Source organism: Suncus etruscus, chromosome 3 (genome assembly GCF_024139225.1).
Source record: "Suncus etruscus isolate mSunEtr1 chromosome 3, mSunEtr1.pri.cur, whole genome shotgun sequence".
In the NCBI taxonomy this organism is placed as follows: domain Eukaryota; kingdom Metazoa; phylum Chordata; class Mammalia; order Eulipotyphla; family Soricidae; genus Suncus; species Suncus etruscus.
This window is the reverse complement of record NC_064850.1, coordinates 88,011,456-88,029,553: the sequence shown is the minus strand read 5'-3', so window position 1 is coordinate 88,029,553 and position 18,098 is coordinate 88,011,456. Positions and strand designations below refer to the sequence as shown.

The following is an 18,098-nucleotide window of genomic DNA, read 5'->3' as shown; positions in this document are numbered from 1 at the left end:
ACCGCCGCTCCCCTCGCACAGGCGGCACTGACACCTGGGGCCGGCCTGGGGTGTGGCCGGGCCACGCGGGGCCAGCACCCGGCCAGCCCAGCCCAGCCAAGGGACCCTCGCCTTCCTGGGTCTCACTTGGCCTGGACCGGGCGGATGAGAAAAGGTTAAAGCCAGGAACTCCCCGATTTCTAGAGAATATTGGGGGGACTTTCCGGGGCCACCTCTGCCGGGGAAGGAGCTGCCGATGCTTACAAACGCCTGGTCTCAGCAGTGTGTGTGTGTGTGTGTGTGTGTGTGTGTGTGTGTGTGTGTGTGTTGGGTGTTGGGTGTTGGGTGTGTGTGTGTCTCAGCAGGGTGTGTGTGTGTGTTGGGTGTTGGGGGGGTGTCCCCTCACCTGGTGTGAGGACTCAACCTTCCTGTGTGTGTGTTGGGTGTGTGTGTGTGTGTGTTGGGGGGTGTCCTCACCTGGTGTGAGGACTCAACCTTGCTTTTCTCGAAGGCTGTCAACAAGGCAGTTTAGCCTGCAAAATGTGTGCGTGTATGCACGCACGCAAGGCAGTTGTGTGTGTGCAGGGCGGTTTAGCTGCAGTGGGGTGTATGGGGGGTGTTCCTGTGTTCCTGGATGAGCCTGCCTTTCTTCTCACAGAAGTTCCGAATGACCTGCCTGGATCCTCAGTATCTCCATTGCAAGTACCTCCAGCAAGGCCAGATGTGCAGAGTGCAGTGCAGTACTTACTTGAATGCTGTGTGCTGAGGACTCATCAGACGGGCCTATCCCTGCTCCATTGGTCTGGGTTGAGGGCAGTGTGGCAAATCCTAGGAGATCTAGACTTCAGCTGGTTGCTCCCTTCTTCACTCCACACTTCACAGATCACCCACAACACTGTGATCACTGCCTCACTGGACACTTCAGGGGCTCCAAGGAGGACCCGGCACTCCTAAATATCTCCAGGCACTTCCCTGAGTGATGGGAGTAGGGAGAAGAAAGCCCTTGATTAAGGCGAGTATCTCCTCCCCACTTCCCTTGGTAGTGCACCTCCTGCTGGCTGCAGAGAAGAGTTAGGTCCGGAGAAGAGCTGGAGGTAAGAAGTGCCCTAATTAGTGCTCTGCGTGTGCCAGATGTATGACAAGAGTTCTTTCAGGAGTAGCAGCACATGGGGCAATGCCTGGGTAAGAGGCGAAGGTGGCAGGAGCCATATGTGGGGACAGATCTGTGAGGTCCTGACCTAGCCTGTGAATAGTCTCAAAATGCCTATAGTTTTGAGCAGCAGACCTCCTGGGCAGCATGGGCAGGGCAGGTTTGGAGAGGAACTTTGAAAGAGGCCTCATACTTTCCCCAGATGATGCTGAGTAGCAATAGAAGGCAGGAAGGCACCAGGAAAAAAACTCATTCTTGGCTTCAACACTGCACCTGAATATAGTATAGTGGGGAGGCCACTTGCCTTGCATGTGGCTGAGCTGGATTTGTCACCAACACCATCTTTGGTCTCCCGAACAATGCTAAGTGATCCCTGAGCATAGTTAAGTGTAGCCCCCATAAATAAACCCCCAAGTCCCCTCCAAAACAAGGTACTGTATTTATTCGAGTATAATGCTCAACATTTTCTACCAAAAAAAGAAATCAAAGTTTGGGTGCGCATTATAAACGAGGGCTGGGGTGGGGTGGCAATGGCGGCCGGTCCAATGAGGGTGCAGGTGAATTGTGAGTGTACACAAAGTCTTTTCCAGGCTGCAGCCGGGAACTATATGCAAGGGCAAAGAAAAAAAAAAAAACTCAAGAAACCTGGCCTATCTCTCGTGACATCCTGGGTTAAAACATCATGGGAAGACAGACCAAAAGAAATGATCATCAAGAGTTTTTGAAGACAGGCATCAGCAATCAAATGGACGGCACAGAAGAAGACCTGCTGTGGAATTCAGACTCAGAAGAAAGCAAAGAAACTGGAGAAACAGATGTTCCTGCCCACTGGAACACTGATGAAAAATTAACTCGAGAAGAATGGGAACAACTCTTTAGTGTATCTGATGATGAATCTGATTTGGAAGCATTTAAAATAAATATTGTTACCGGTAATTTTATTTCGGTATTGTATTTATACCAGTTTACGTTGTCAATAAATGATTTTTATCATGGCCACATGTGTTCAACAATGTTTTTTTTTTTTTTGTCAATTACAATGCTTGGTGTGAAACAAGATTTATACCAATTTTTAATTGAAAATTAGGGGTGCGCGTTATACATGGGTGCACGTATACTCGAATAAATACGGTATTCCCTTCATTTTTCTCACTCTCATGAGCTAAAGAACTCAAACTTCCCCTAGAAAGCATCTTCTGACCTTGTCAACTCTTGTTTGTGCTCTTGAACACACCCGCTAGTGCAGGCTTCTTCTTCCCATCATACTGAGAAGCCCTTTAGTTCAATGATGCTCCTTTACAAAGCTAAATGAAGCCCTTTAGCTCAATGATGTCCTTTTACAAAACTACAGCCCAGGCCTAGAGCGCCCCCTGCCTTGCAGGCATAACTTTAACACACCTGAATGTGTGATCTTGTTCCAAGCCTGCTAAGTCTCAAGATCCTTGGTGTCTCATATTTCTGGTCATTCTGCAACCAAGGAGTACAGCAGCTTAAAAGATGTGAGCATCTTGATCAGGAAGAGGCATACAGGTATGAGCACTGTTGTGCTCCTGGTGAGCATTGCAGCCCACGTGGTAGGTCTCAACCTACAAGTATACAAAGAGCCCTGGTGAGTGAGGTACACAACCAGAAGAGTGCTAACCTCTCTGAGCACTGTGGCCACATGTGGGATCATCCCCTCATCACTGTACCACCACCAACAGGGTTGGTAACATTAAAAAGTAGTCACGGGGCTGGCGAGGTGGTGCTAGAGGTAAGGTGTCTGCCTTGCAAGCGCTAGCCAAGGAAGGACAGCGGTTCCCGGCGTCCCATATGGTCCCCCCCCCCAAGCCAGGGGCAATTTCTGAGTGCTTAACCAGGAGTAACCGCTGAGCATCAAACGGGTGTGGCCTGAAAAACCAAAAAAAAAAAAAAGTCACATTTTTAAGTAAATCTACAAAATTACTCATTAAAAACAAATACAAAGAAAAGACATGGAATTTGTCTCCTTTATTCCTCTAGAAAGCCCTTTGAATGAATTACCAAATTTGCTGCCCAACTGACTAACCTTTCTTCTATAAAGGGCTTGTGTATAGGCACCAGCTATACAGACTACTTACCCCACCTGGCCTCCTTTCTTGTTGAATTCCTTCCTATACAAGGTGTCCATGACCCTGAGTTCTTCCAGCCGCCTGCCTATTCTTCACCTAATTCTTCATGGGTTCCTTGACAGTTAAATTTCTAATTATTGTGACCTCCCCTCCACATTATACTTGCTGGGAATCTTAATATAGTTGGAAAGAGGGCCTTCTCTTAAATCTCCAACCTGTTTGTCAGTTTGCTAATGTTCTTGTTCCTAGCCCCTGCAATGACCCTTCTGGCCTAATCCCTGCTCTGTTTTTATTTTCAGAGGATCTCATTTATCTGTCCTCCCTAAAACTTAAAAAGCTCATTATTAATTACAAAGTCTTAGAATATGTAGTATGCCAGGGTTGTTAACTCCTGAGTCCACAGAAGCTTCAAAGACCAGCAGATGCTTAGACTGTATAATCAGAAAGACCATTTTGTAATCTTTCATTCATGCATAAATCTCATTCATAGCCACTGGATCTACTGCTTTTGGTTTCTATCCAGAGGAATGGGACTGTTCTTGATTGCCCTCATAACTGGTTTTCATTAAGCTCTCAGCAGACTGAATTAAGAGGACCAAAATAGATAACAAAACCCAAACTTACGACAAAACACCACAGCACAAGCTAAGAAAAGGCTTACTTCTTTGTTCACAGCTTAATAATTAGCTGTAGAAACCAGAGAGATAGTATGGAGCTTAAGGTGTCCTGTATGTGGCTGACTCTGGTTTGATTCCTGGCATCTCTCAGAATGATCTCTGAGTACAGAGTCAGAGGTAGGCTGGGTGTGGCCCAACACTGCTGCTAAATAACTAGTTTCATCCCTGAGTTCATCTCCTTGAGGAGTGATGACTTCATAGAACAGAGTGGTGAAAGAGTCTCAGTTTTGACCAGCAAGCGAAGTTCTCTATTGTAAACTGAGAGAGAAAAGGATTATAGATCGGAAGGTCCAATTGGCAAGCTAGAAAAAAGAAATCAGCTGCTGAAGTGATAGTATAGCAGGCAGGGTGTTACATATGCCGACCAGGGTTTGAACCCCAGTATTCCATATAAACCCACCACCACCACCTCCATCCCAATCCCAAAATCAGTAACAAATGATGGCCAATTTCATCAGGTGTGTGTGATCAAGAGCCAGGTACATAAGTTCAATTATTGCCATGAACACTGGGCACTCCCTTTAGGGGATTTAGCCTACTCATGGCTCCGGAAAGTAGCCTTAGTATGGTTACTATGGTGATGCTGGCTGCATTTTAGGTTTCATCCTTGAACTAGAGGAAAAGTAGAGGAAAGACAAAGTTTTTGTTTTCATCCTTTTTTTTTGTTTTGTTTTTGGGCCACACCCGGCGATGCTCAGGGGTTACTCCTGGCTGTCTGCTCAGAAATAGCTCCTGACAGGCACAGGGGACCATATGGGACACCGGGATTTGAACCAACCACCTTTGGTCCTGGATCGGCTGCTTGCAAGGCAAATGCCGCTGTGCTCTCTCTGGGCCCTTTTGTTTTCATCCTTACCCAAACACAAGCATATCCATCAATTTTACTCTCAAAGGCAGGAGCCTATCAAAAACAAGTTAATTCTGGGCTTAGGTTGCACAAGAAATTAAGACCTCTGGTCACATTTGGTTTTGGACAGCAAAGATTCCAAGTAACTTTCTAGGTCCCAATCCTTCAGGTGAGAATATCTGATCATAGGTAAAAATGAAGGCTGGAGAGAGTACAGTGGGCTCGGCCCCCTGGAACCCACATGGTTCTTTAAGCTTTCCAGGAGTGATCACTGAGTGCAGAACTAGGGAGTAAAGTCCTGAGCAAGCTGAATATGGTCCTCAAACAAAACAAAAAGCCAAGAAAATGAAAATGGTTTTGTTGAAAGCAGGGAGATGAATTCTGTGGAGGAAATAGTCCTGACGTAGAATGCCCAATAGTGTGCTGGAAAACTTTCCACCAAAGGTAAAGACACTGGGGGAAAACCCACAGTCAAACAGCCTTATCATTAGACCTTGCAGGGGAGGGAGGTTACTTTATAGCCGTTTCAGTTGCCAGGGCTGACATGGAAAATAAAAATATTTCCTGGGCTGCTGGCCTTGACTGGAGATGCCTGGAAGTGCAACAGGGAAGGGGTATTAACCAGAACATTGAAACCTAAAAACGCATTTTATTTTGAATTTGTGCTTCGGATTTTCCCCAATCCAACATCTGTTGAGTGACAGTCAAAGGTCCACACAAAGCATCTCCAAGCATACATATAATATTCCAGTTATCAACACTATTTTAAAGAATATACCATTTTACACAAATGTGACATAGTCAGACGCCACAACTTTGCATTCCCTGGAAGATCTAGCTTCTCTTTTGAAGGTGAAGTATACAGACACCAGCCCTTCCAACAGTCTGCTCCTCCTGCTTCTGAAGCTCTCCTTGGCTCCTTGGGGAGAAACCAGGGGACCCTGAGGAGGCTGGCCAAGGCCAGACCAGTGTTTCCAGTTTACAAGCTTTGGGCTGCAAACTCTTACTTATCTTCCAATGGAGATGCTGGTAGCCTACCCACCTTCATTCTCCAAAGACATCAGAGTCCACATCAGTAAAAGGATTATTACTCAAGAGGCAGAGTGGGCCTTTGAAGCATCATACAGATTTTGGCAATCATATCTGAAGATCAATCTCTCAGGCCAGGGTGGCCAGCTACTTTTTTGCTTTCTGGTGTAAACATCAGTGTGCAAACTCAATTCCAGTTGACAACAAAGAGCTCTGCTAAGGATGCTCTTCTTTTGGCTACCAGTCCCCTTGGCAAGACTCTCTCACACAGGAGCACCAGAGAGGGAAGACTTTTTGGCTCCCAGAGGTGGGGGTAGTGAGTAACTGCTCACGGACACATTGACCAATTCCTGATGTGAATCAGTGGGTTGACACTGACCAATGAGGGGTACAGAATACAAGTCGTGTATAGGGCTGAAAGAGAAAACAGGCAGGAACCATTGTTGAACAGCCCCCAAGTTCTGTCATTAGGAAACTAGGCTTTTTACTCTCTCAAGCTGAAGAGAGAGGGAAAAGGGCAGGATGGGCACCAATTCTGATCCATTGGATCAAAAGGAATGTAAGAAAATGGTGAGCATTCATTTGCTGCAAGGACAGACACTAGGTGTGTAAGTCCCTTTAGCTTAGGGATTTGTGAGTTCAGGCAAAAGAGAAGACAGGTTGTTAACAGAGAAACAAAGGCCAGGATGGCAGAGGACAGTGGGTCAACTTGGACTCCTGGATAAAGGATTCTTCTTTCTCCCTTTTTGCTCTTGGAATGATTTACCTGGGGCTGCAGAGTAAAAGTGAGTTCCCACAAAGCTCCTCTTTTTCTCCATGTAGAAAGAAAAACTTTACCATTTTTCATTGAACCAACTGATGACTTCAAAATATTGGTTCATAAAGGATCTACTATGCTAAAGAAAATCCACATTTTCCTATTTGAATAGCAACTCACCATCTCTTTTTAGTAGTACAAAATAAGGAGGCAAAAAGGGTAGCTTTTAAGCCAGCAAACTAGGACAAATAATGAGTTTCGACTTTAACTCAAAACTGCTTTATTACCCGTGGACTTCAGATACTGTTCACGCTGTGGTGCTCCTCGGAGATGGAATCAAATTTGGAGATCAGAATACATTTTTGCTCTTTGAGGGGGAGGAAAAAAAAATTAGCACGCAATTTAAATTTTCTCCAAATTCCAGCTTTAGGAGATTTCTGAGCCTTTGGGGCCCAAGTTTCCTTAGTTGTCCTTGTTTGAATAAAGGAAAACCAATTTTTCTTGAGCGAACACACACCTGGTGGTGTCTAGGGCTTATTCTTAGTTCTGCACTCAGGGTTCACTCCTGGAGGGCTCAGAGGATCATATAGTATGCCATGGATTAAATCCAGGTTGGTCACGTGTAAGCACCTTATCCACTATCCACTATTGCTCTAGCCCAGGATAACTGGTTTTTAAAGTGCAGTGTCTTTCTCTACTACAACTCAGTGTTTTCCAGTGTGGGCAATACTGTTCCCTGTGGGTGCTGGCACAATCCATGAAGGTTGGTAGTCACCTCTACTACAGTTGTGGGGGGCTTTCTACTTGTTCACTGAAGGTAGGTTTCCAGGGGAGTGTTACTGAGTAATTTATTTTTTTCCTGAAAAGGGGCAGTAGGCCAAAGATATCTGGAAACCTCTAATTTAACTAGTGTTCTCTGAGCCCCCACTGGTCCCAGCAGAGTCCTTGTAGAAGAACAAATGGGCTTCAGGTGTTTTCATTTGCTAACAATTTTGATGCTGTCTTAAGTGCACACAAAAAGTGGGAGAGAAAGGACCCATTTTTTTTTTTTTTGCCTTTTCCAAACCTGCCATAAATACAACTCTCGTATGATTCTTTATCCTAAAGGAATGAACTACAAAATGACCTTATACCGGAAAATGTCTTCAATGGAAAATGATCTATCGGGTACAAAGATAGGAATCCTAGAAGTGCCTATACATTCAGAAAAACTAGATTGGGTTGTAGTTCTAGAGGACGGAGGAGAGCCAAAGCAAACACTAGTGACCAATTCATACCAATATAAAGAAGACAGAAAGTAAGCTCCCAGTCCCCAAAGATTGTAGAATGAGTCTCATCCTGCTAAATTTCATGTATTGGAAAGATATCAAAGGCTAGATTTTCTGGCCAAGTCTGAACAAGGTTTAGAATGGAAACAGAGACCTCTGGTGGCTCCTGTCTGAATTGCCACAATAACTTACAAAATGATTGGTCTAAGACCAGGCCAGAGATGAGAAAAATCCATATATGTATATGTGTGTGTAGGTAAAGCAAAGAATGGTCGGTCTATTATTCTCTACAATCAGTACCCAAAAAAAGGTGCCACTGGGAGCTTGGTGTCAGTAGCTAACTATCTGGTTAGGCAGCCCCTTGTGTCTGAGGGGATTGAGACTGGGCCCATCTCCCAAAGGCTTGCCTTGCCAGATTTCACAGTGACTTGATAATGAAAAAGCTATCTCTGGCTAACCTAGGAAGAGTATGTAATGTAGTGGGCTGGGATAAGATGGTGGGGGGGGGGGGGCAAAAAGACACTGGGAAGGGCAAGGCAGGGAAATAACAAGGGTTTCATTCTCAAGATTTTGGGTGACAGAAGAAGGCAAGGACAACTGAGAATCTAACTTTCAACTGAAGCCCCCAACCTAGTTAAATAGGAAATTTTTAATAACAGTCAGTCCCTTCAGTCTCCTTGCTTAGAACAATTAAATTATATATCTCTCAGACAGTACAAGATTTGTCGGAAGACTGTGGGGAAGCTGATGAGCTGACACCAGGACTAGTGGCATTTGTTTTGGGGAAGACAGTGGGCTTGGGTCGTGTGGCTGGTGGCTTCATTGGAGCAGCCATCTTGACAGACTTAACAGGCCGGAAGGCGCAGGCGATGTCCCCAGCAGTACTGGCACTTCGCTGGAAGGGCTCGGGGTCCTTGAGAAGCTGGGTGTGCAGGGGGCTGGAAGGCTCTGAGGTGGGAGCCACCACAGGGGAGGTTTTGAGGGGCTCCAAAGTGTCCAGAACCACATCAGGAGTGTGCTTAACATTGCTCTGCCGCTCTAGCTCCCGCAGCTCATTCAAGGCAGAGTTCATAGTTGCCTCAATATCCTGCAAACAGGGAAAAGGAGAGGAGGTAAACATGGGAGAAGTCTCCAATAGTGTTTTACTACATAGGCCAATTTGTGAGAACTAACACGAGAGAGGCCCAGATTATTTCATATGGCTCAAATCCCTGAACAGATAAATATTCAGAATGTGGGGGTAAAATAGTTTTCATTATGAGATTTTTCTCCTAGAAAACAGTAATTAAAACTCTTTTCAAAAAGATTTTACATATATTCATTGAATAGTTTATGGACAAATGACACAGAACCCCGTAAAGGTAAAAGTGGACAACCCAAGAGTGGCCAGGAGTTAGTTTGGTCAGCACATCCATTTTCTCTACTTTTGTTTCATTGCCATACCAGCATGCTCAAGGATTACTACTGAGCTCAGAGATCATACTTGGTGGGTTCGGGATGGGGTCATATGGGGTGCTGGGGATCAAACCCAGGCCAGAAGTATGCAAGACAAACACCCTACTTATTTGATGTACTATTGCTCCAACATCAATGTATGCTTGATATAGTAAGTTTGATATAATAATATTTTTTGTTTTTTTGGGGGGCCACATCTGATGATGTCCTGGCTATGCGCTCAGGAATTTCTCCTGGATTGGGGGACCATATGGGACATCAAGGATCGAACCCAGGTTTGTCCTGGGTCAGCCGTGTGCAATTCACCCTACAGCTATGCTATTGCTCTGGCCCCAATAATATAATTTTTTAACTGGAAGACATTAACGATTGCTGTTCTTCCTCTTCAAGGATAGAGAAATGTTCAAAGCTCTAGCCTAAAGATTCATCAGAACTCCTCAAGGCTCTACTCCTATCCCATCCCACCTAAATGCCTAATACTATAGTCATTTTCTTCCATCCATCACAATTAGGGGACCAAAAAATGACCAGCAGGGGGAGCCAGAGCCTACATGGGCGAGTTGCCATCTGAAGTGATAGTGGAATACTCTTAAAAAGCCCTAGGTTGGGGGCTTAAGGCAGAACCAAGGAAATTGTAATTTTATGCAGCCAGCTGCTTCTCAGCTCCCTTTCCCTCATCCTATACTTGTGTCTGACATCACTTAATCACCACCCGATGCTCCAAGGACTAGGCTAACATTAAAATTAAAAGATAGTGGGTTCTAAGCAAAGGTCCCTGGTTAAAGCAGTCCTACAAGATGATCCATTCGTCCTGGTGTCCACGACTGAATTTCACCCATCTTTATGATCTCAAATCTTTTAAAGTGCCCAGGGTGAGTCTCATATTTCTTCTCTTCCCACCCTGCAGCCAGAGCCTGGGCTGGCTATGTACCTTTTCTGACATTTCTATGCATACCTGGTGGAAGAGAGAATTGGGACACACATGGCATAAGGCAGACTGCAGCCAAGAGTGTAAAGCGAAGCATAGAAAAGGGTCAATAAAGCAATATAGTGCAGACCACAGCTTAATACTGAGCTTTGTCAGCTAGACAGTCCTCCACAGGGCATTATAGTTAAACTAGCATGCCCAGCCTCTTCTAGCCCCTGAAGGTGGGGTGAAGGGAAATCTCAACTAAATTGAGACAAAAGCAGGCCCTTATTCATACCTGGTCTAATGAAAGTTAGAGTTGGGAGACGTCGAGGGAGCTGCTTGAATTGGCCCTGGTAGCTGGATTTTTAGAGGTGGAATTGGATCGCTAATATTCCATGAAAAACAGAGATGCATTAGTGTGGTCATATATTGAAGGAACATGCTATAAACAGCAAGCTTGTCATCACTGATCCTGGAGATAGGTGGGAGCCCTTGCTGTTGGTACCCAAGGGGCCTTTGAAGGCCTTTAAAACCAGAAGCAGATTTGCTGATAGCTCACATGCCTACCACTAGGGTACAGAGGAGAGTCCCATGAAATGTTCAAAGTGCTACAGAAATACAACTAGGCCATTCAAACCTCAAAATGTGAGCAGTTTTCACTTATCTACTAGTGCTTCAAGATCTAGAAACTTTGATTTAAAGAACCCTATCAATCTGGCTCTGAAAATTACAACTGCTTTGCAAAATAGCCCATATATGAGCAGAAAACCTAGTTTGTTGTTGTTATTGTTTTGTTTATGGGTCACACCAGAAGTGCTCAGGGTTTACTCCTGGCTTTATATTCTTGGTAGGGATCAAGGAACCATATGTAATGCTATATGGGAATTGAATCCAGGTTGGCCTCGTGGAAGGCAAACACCTTCCCACTGTACTAACTATTCGGCTTAGGATTCCTAAATTATTTCATTCTGGCTTCAAGTTCTTGGGGAAAAGGGGTAAGCAAGTTTCTTGGAAAGCTTTAACAGTTCCAACAGTCCCTAAACTCAGTATATGCAGTACAGAGCACTATTCTGTTTCATAGCTAATTTGAGTTACCAAAAGCAGTGGTGGCTAGTGTAGACTCATGGCAGCTCTTTGTTCAGCTCTTAGTTACCTGTGCAATGACCTCAGGGTCCACAGGTCGGTGATTATTGAAGCTTTTTGACCTTCCTGCTGTTACTGTCTTCCGGATCTGGGGACTGTCAAGCCGATTCTTCAGGGATGAGTGGCGGCTGATGGAGTTGAGACTCCCATGCCCACTGATGGAACACTTATCTGGCCCTTCCTTGGGGAGACTCTGGCTCATGATGGGCTGGGAAGATGGACGGCAGCTAGGCCCCGGGGAGGCAGAGTCAGACAGGGAACTGCTCAGCCCATGGCTGTCACTCCGAAATGTTTTCCGGATGCTCCCTGATTCTGGTCGCTTTCTTTGCCTTCAATTGCAAACAAAAAGGGCAATGTGACCAGGGAGTCCTGAGCTATGATGAAGCTTGGACAAGTGAGAGGGGCAGATGATGGTACCCAGGGACTTCTGGAAGGAGAGGATGTCCTCTCCTCAGTTTCCCTTCTGTCTGTTTCCCGGCCACCCCCAAGCTGGGCAAAGGAGAAATGCATACTTACTTGGTGGTCCTGGGCTTTGTGTTCTCAAGATGCAAGGTGCTGTCAGGAAAAATGCTGATTAAGTGAAAGTTTCTAACAGGAGACAGGTTTGTGGAAAGGCCCATTCCATTACCTGCTTTTGAACAGAAACCTAAGGACGCAGGTAAGAGAAGAATTCTCACCATCACCAAGGAGGTAGGTTATTGCTGGGAAGAGGAGTTGAATTTTCTGAATTTTAGCATGTTTCTCAGTCCAGTTACAAGACTGTAATCATTTTGGGCTCTGGCAAGAGGCTGTTGTTGCTTGTTCTGCAGACATGGAACAGAACAGTTTTCAAAAGGCTGTGATGCTACAGAGTTGTGCATTTTCTTAGGGTGGAAATACATCTACAAAACCCTAAGTCACCAGCACTGGTTTGAGCCCTGGCTCCAAGTGAATCTGTTTCAGTTCTTTAAGGCCTCTTACGAAAGGGTTGGCAGAGTCCTACTTCTTTGGGCATTTCATGCTGCTGTATAGCTTGATTTTCTCTTCAAACTAGATGCTCAAGGATTTAATATAAGAAGCAGTAAAAATTATGGGATGGGATGGAAGTGGGAAAGTTCTTGACTACTGAGGACATCTGGGGCTGAGGTGAGAGGTGAGGATTTAAGAAAAGAAAGTAGACCTCTGAGGAAAGAAACCTGAGTGTGTGTCAGAGTTCCAAGCCATTCCTGATTCTGATCACTGGTGGATCTTCCTCATCTCTATCTCCTGACCTGGTCTGGGACTTGTCACATAGCAGACACTCCATTAATCTCTCCTACTTCTTGGTGTCAGCCGTTCTCTAGTGTATAGAGGATGTTCTCAGAGTTCTTTTTTTTTTTTTTTCTTTTTGGTTTTTGGGTCACACCCAACAGTGCTCTGGGGCTACTCCTGGCTCTACGCTCAGAAATTGCCCCTGGCTGGCTTGAGGGACCATACAGGATGCCAGGATTCGAACCACTGTTCTTCTGTGTGCAAGGCAAATGCCCTACTGCTGTGGCCCCCCTTTTTTGTTCTCAGAGTCTTAAGAGGGTCCACCTAAACTGATTTCCTTTCCAAAGTCTGCCTGGAATGCCAATGGCAGGCAGAGTTAATCACTCCTTCTTCAGCCCCTTCATAGTTGCCTCTTAGTTATCTGTTTATATAGCATTTGCCATGTCTGACTAAGCTCTGAGAACAGTGACCATATTACATATCTTTTAAATGCTCTTAGCATGAGTGATTGGCACAACATTAGGTGTTCAGTGAAGGTATGGAAATAAGCTAAAACTCATTAAAACCTTACTTAATAATGCCTTGCTGCTTGCCCTTTTCCACCTGAGGATGGCTGACACACAAGCTAAACCTGCTGAGGAGGCAGATTTATGAAGTGGCTGATGTGTGCCAGGTGGTTGGGGAGGCCTGGGGATACAAAGGGAGGAAGAGAGTTCCTGGTTCTAAGGAGCTCAGCAACGGAGACCTAAATATAGCTTGAATCCTGAGGCTGACTCAAACTACTTCAAGAATACAATATAAGGGCCCATACCTCAAAAGTTCTGAAGAACTCAGGGTGTCAGAAAGATTTCCCTAAAGAGGAGGGGTTGACCAGGTAAGAGCCAGCAAATGTTGGAAATCCGGGGTAAAAGAACTCAGGGTACTTAGAAAAGTGAAGGAGCTTGGGAGAACGGGGGTGACTCTGGATGGTGTATCATTCCTAAGGGTAAGACATGTGGGTTGCAGTTCACCCACTGACTGCTACTGCTGGGGAGACAGACCATGTCCTTCAAGAAGCCCATCCTGATACCATCAAACATGGAGTTCAAGGGAAGGTCAAGTTCACCTTCACTCTACCAGATATTCATCTTTTGGCTATTTCAGCTACAAGTCGTCATACAAATATATACCTAACTAATTATTGTACTCTCCCTCCACCAACTCTGCCTTGGTTTCTTGGTTAATGACAGGTCTATGACCTTATGATTATAGGCATATAATTAACATAGACTTGTAAATAAGGAAAAAGTGTGATTAGCCCACAGTTACTCTTTTTGACAGCTTGCCTTCCCAGCTGGGCAATCTGCTGGAGGGAAAGAAATGAAATCCTGTCTTTTTTTTTTTACTAGTCTGACTGAAATTATAGTTATGCTAAGTGAGCTGAATAAGCTACTTTACAAACCAGAGGGTGAAAGAGATGGAAAGAGTCACGTGCCCCAGCCACGCCCCCTGCTATGGTCTGGTTGGAAGAAAGCCAAGAGATCCGGCCACCTGGTGCAGTTTGAAAACAACAAGCATCTTTTATTCTCCTTCCAGTTTCAGTGTCCAGAGGCTACAGTTAACATGTTTTCAATGTGCAAATCATTTCATTCCTCCAAAGCCAGAGGGGAATAAAAACTGTACATCATCTCCAATCCATAGTCATCAGGAGCGCCCTGGGGCTTGTCATCCCGCTGGCATGGGGCCAGGTTCAGGGTCTGGCGGAAAGAGGTCTGCAGGCTTTGGGACTTGGTGTCTGGCCCCTTGAGATGAGATTAGTTCTCCAATAACCTGAATGTCTCTAGGGGAGGCAGCAGCACACAGCGTGGAATCCCTTCAGACAGCCAGATCGGGTGTTGGTGGAGTTAAAACCCCAGGAGGTTGCTAACAGCCACAGTGTAAGCTGGGAGGGCGGGGGGCAGAGTTAAGAGCCTGCTGGACAGGAGTAGGGAATCTGCAAAGGAGCTAATAGGAAGAAAAATACACAGGGCTAAAGCAATGGGAAAATGGAAAGTTATTTCTACTGATATGAAAAGGCAGAAGAAAAAGGAATTGGGGTTAGGCAATGAATGAAGGGCTCAGCTTTCCTGGGGGCCGAGTGGTCACCCCCTCCAAGGGTGTGGATGGAAGAGTGGAGAGAAACAGAAATGCCATAATCCAACTTGACCCATCAGGGGAACATGAGTCTAGTGGAAGACACACAAGACCGAGTCTTTGGACAGATGGGGGCCATGGAAGACATCAAGACTATTATTTGCGAAAGAGGTGAAAAGAGAAGGCACCTTTGAGAAACAGTACAAATCCAAGTTGCATAAAGTGGCCAAAGCTTTGGCCAAAGTTTTAGCAGCAGGCCAAACAGGGAGGTTTGTGCTGACAGACGCCGTGGATCGCAGTGGGGCGCCCTCTACAGAGCGGTATCATGAGCTGAGGCAGGACCTGCCTCGAGGCCCGTGGAAGCTCCTCAGCCCTGCCCCAGGCAGCAGCAACGAGCACATTCATGCAAACATAAGGGAGGCCTGAGGGAGGCCTCGAGCAACACAGGAATGAAGGGGGTTAGGCAGAGGTTGAGGCTGGGGCCTGCAGGTCAGGGAGCAGAAAATGAAAGCAGAGCTTACTTGTTGATGTTTGCAAGATAAATATCAGCTACATGCCCCCCACTGGGACAGCTGGCCCCCGCTCTGGCTGTCACCTTTTCTTCAGGTGGCTCAGAAATAACCTCAATTTCAGACTTGGGGCTGGACCTCTCCATGACACCATCCTCGCTGGGAGAGAAAGAACAGGCACAGAGGGAAGACAATATCACAAAAAGCAGTTAAAATTGGTAAGATGGCCTCCTGACAGACAGACAGACAGACACACACACACACACACAGTGACCCTATGTTGTTCTGCAGCAACCACAGCTGGAGGGGCCAGTCTCAGGAGCAGAGGCAAGATCACTAAAGGACTTTGGAGGGTTGTTTAAATAAAAATACTCCTGTTAATTCTGTAGGACTCTGCTCCTCTGTAAAGTTGGGTTAAGGGAGATACCTGGATTTGAGGCACCACATTGCCTTCTCAGGGCTTCTCCTGGGTGAGGGACCAGTCCAGATTGCCTTTTATATGCTGAGGTCCTGAGACTCCCTGATAAAAAACATGTCTGAGGAGGCCCTGGAGAGGCTGAATAGGGGCAAGGCACCCCGTACTATGTCAGTAGTGCATGGAGTCCTGCTTAGAATATCTGATGGGTCTCTGGGCTCTATGCTTTCCAGATCCCCTAGCTACTGACAACAACAACAAAAAAACCCTCTCCTTCCCCCCAAATTCACTTTCTCTCTCTTATCCTGTAGTGAAGCCATAATGTTAAGTTTGGGACACTCATGTCCACATACCACTGAGTTTGATGTTATTGACAAAGGGAAGATTTCAACCTAGAACAAGTCAGGGTGCGGGCTCATTCTGGAAATTAAGCTTAAAAAATAATATTAAGGGGAGCTGTAGCAATAGCACAGGCATTTGCCTTACATTTGGCGACTGGGGACCGGTCCTGGTTCAACCCCTGGCATCCCACATGGTTCCCAAGTCTGCCAGGAGTTATTTCTAAGCGCAGACCTAGGAATAATTCCTGAGCGTCGCTGGGTATGGTCCCAACAAAATAATAATAATAATAATAATAATAATAATAATAATAATTTTAAGGTAAGGACTAAAAATACTGAGCATCGTGCATCCATGGGGTGGGGGAAGCCATGAGTAGAGGCAGGAGACTGATTAGAAGGCTGGAGGGTCGGGGCTGCCTTCCCACTCAGGAGATATTTCTTCAAAGAAATGTCCATTTGATGGAGACTTTTTAGGACAAGAACGCAGTCTCTATTTCCCCACATACTTTCCATTCTCTCCCTATCTTTCCTCAAATCAATCTCATCTGGATTATTTACGTGCTTAAACTAGATTTTTCCCAGAAAAGAAATTTATCTTTTTTATTTGCAAGTGGAAAAGTGACATCAGAGAACCTAACAGGATGAGGTGAGTGTAACTGTTAAAAAAGTGGAGAGTATTGGGAGATAAAACAGCAGACAGGGTGCTTGCCTTGTATGTAGCCAATTAGGATTCGATCCCCAGCATCACTTATGGTCTCCTGAGCCCACCAGGAGTGACCCTTAAGTGCAGAGTCAGGAGTAAGTCCTAAGTACTGCATGGTGTGGTCCCCCAAAACAAAAAAATTCAGGGCAGAACAATAGTTTTGCAGGTAGGGAGTTTGCCTTGCATATGGTCAGCCCAGGTTTGATTCCTGGTATCTCATATGTTTCCCCTAGCATTGCCAGGAGTAACCCCTGAGCACCAAGTGTGGCCCCAAACTAAATATATATGTATATATTAATAGAGGAGAGGATTATATGTGTATATATATGAATTAAAATTATGTTCCCAACCCGATCTTTTCAGAAGAAAAATGTCAAATAATAAGCTGTCCTTACTACTCATAAGTGGTAAGTCTTAGTGAACACTAGCTGCTAAGTTACTAAAATGCCTGAGATGGGGGGAGTGATTTACAGGGAGCAGAAAGTGGAACATTAGAAATTATTCTCTGAGTCTATAGGTGTTCACAATGTATGATGGCAGGACTATTTTGGTGCCCAGTGAAGCTGTTCTCCCCCATTTTCCAGTGATTCCAGAAGTAAGATCTCCACCCAACAATGGGGCCATGCACACAAAAAGGGGTAGGAGGCCAACATACGTGTCTTGGACCACGATGTACTGATGGGGAATGAGTCCGTCAATGCCATTGTGTCGACCTTCCCACCAGTCATCCGAAGCCCGCTGGTAAAGCAGTAGGGATGCCCCCTTCTTGAAGGATAGCTCTCGAGCTGTTCGACCCACGTAGTCAAACTTGGCAATGGCTTCGATGGGTTCACACTCTGAGACAGGTAGAAAAGAAGGAAACATGTCATATAGACCCATAGACCCATGGAGATGGATGAAAAAGACCAATTAACTGCACTTAATGTGGCAGGGAGGTAAAGCATATATAAAAACCAGCCATGGCTGAGTGAAGCGGAGAATTCCGTCAACTGCAAGCACCCAGAAGTCTATACTGGCTTTTACTCACACTGTCCCTCTTCAAGGAATCTCTTTCTGCTTCTTTATTTTGGGAAGAGGAGCTCCCAAGCTGAGATCAAGTGGTCACTCCTGGTGATACTTGGCGAACTGGTTCTGATGGTTCAGTACCAGGGCACTAATTGTTGGGGACAACCAGGGTTACTCTGGCATTGGCAGGGACTTCCAGAGTCACTTCTGGTAGTGCTGGGGCCAGAGCATCTACATACCAGGCTTTGAATTTGTGTCCTGGTGCATGCAAAAGATATGTCCCTGACTTCTAGCTCTCTCACGGGCCCTTCCTTTCTCTCTTATCTACCTGATAAAACACACCGAAGGAAAATTAAAATCATCCCAGCTTCCCATAGACACTTCTTTAGTGCTTTGGCAAGTTGTTAATAAACTTTCTATACTGAATGCAAGTGTTATGTCTTTTTAGGTTAGAAAATAATTTTTATTAACTATAGGC

General features: G+C 45.4%; 1 protein-coding gene across 3 annotated transcripts in view; it reads right to left on the bottom strand.

Annotated features, from left to right (window-relative positions):
• Nucleotides 1-6,580: 6,580 nt before the first annotated feature.
• SRGAP2 (SLIT-ROBO Rho GTPase activating protein 2) overlaps nucleotides 6,581-18,098 on the bottom strand; it is a 335,545-nt gene continuing 324,027 nt past the window's right edge. For 2 of the 3 annotated variants that reach the window (XM_049770931.1, XM_049770932.1), the window contains exons 19-22: nucleotides 17,271-17,451; nucleotides 15,169-15,315; nucleotides 11,316-11,634; nucleotides 6,581-8,884 (exon numbers count right to left, since the gene is read on the bottom strand). In XM_049770931.1, coding sequence (XP_049626888.1) covers nucleotides 8,504-8,884; nucleotides 11,316-11,634; nucleotides 15,169-15,315; nucleotides 17,271-17,451 — 1,028 coding nt within the window. In that variant the 3' untranslated portion in view covers nucleotides 6,581-8,503. Of the gene's footprint in view, nucleotides 8,885-10,457; nucleotides 10,548-11,315; nucleotides 11,635-15,168; nucleotides 15,316-17,270; nucleotides 17,452-18,098 lie in introns of those variants that run through there. The other variant, XM_049770933.1, reaches the window with a different exon arrangement.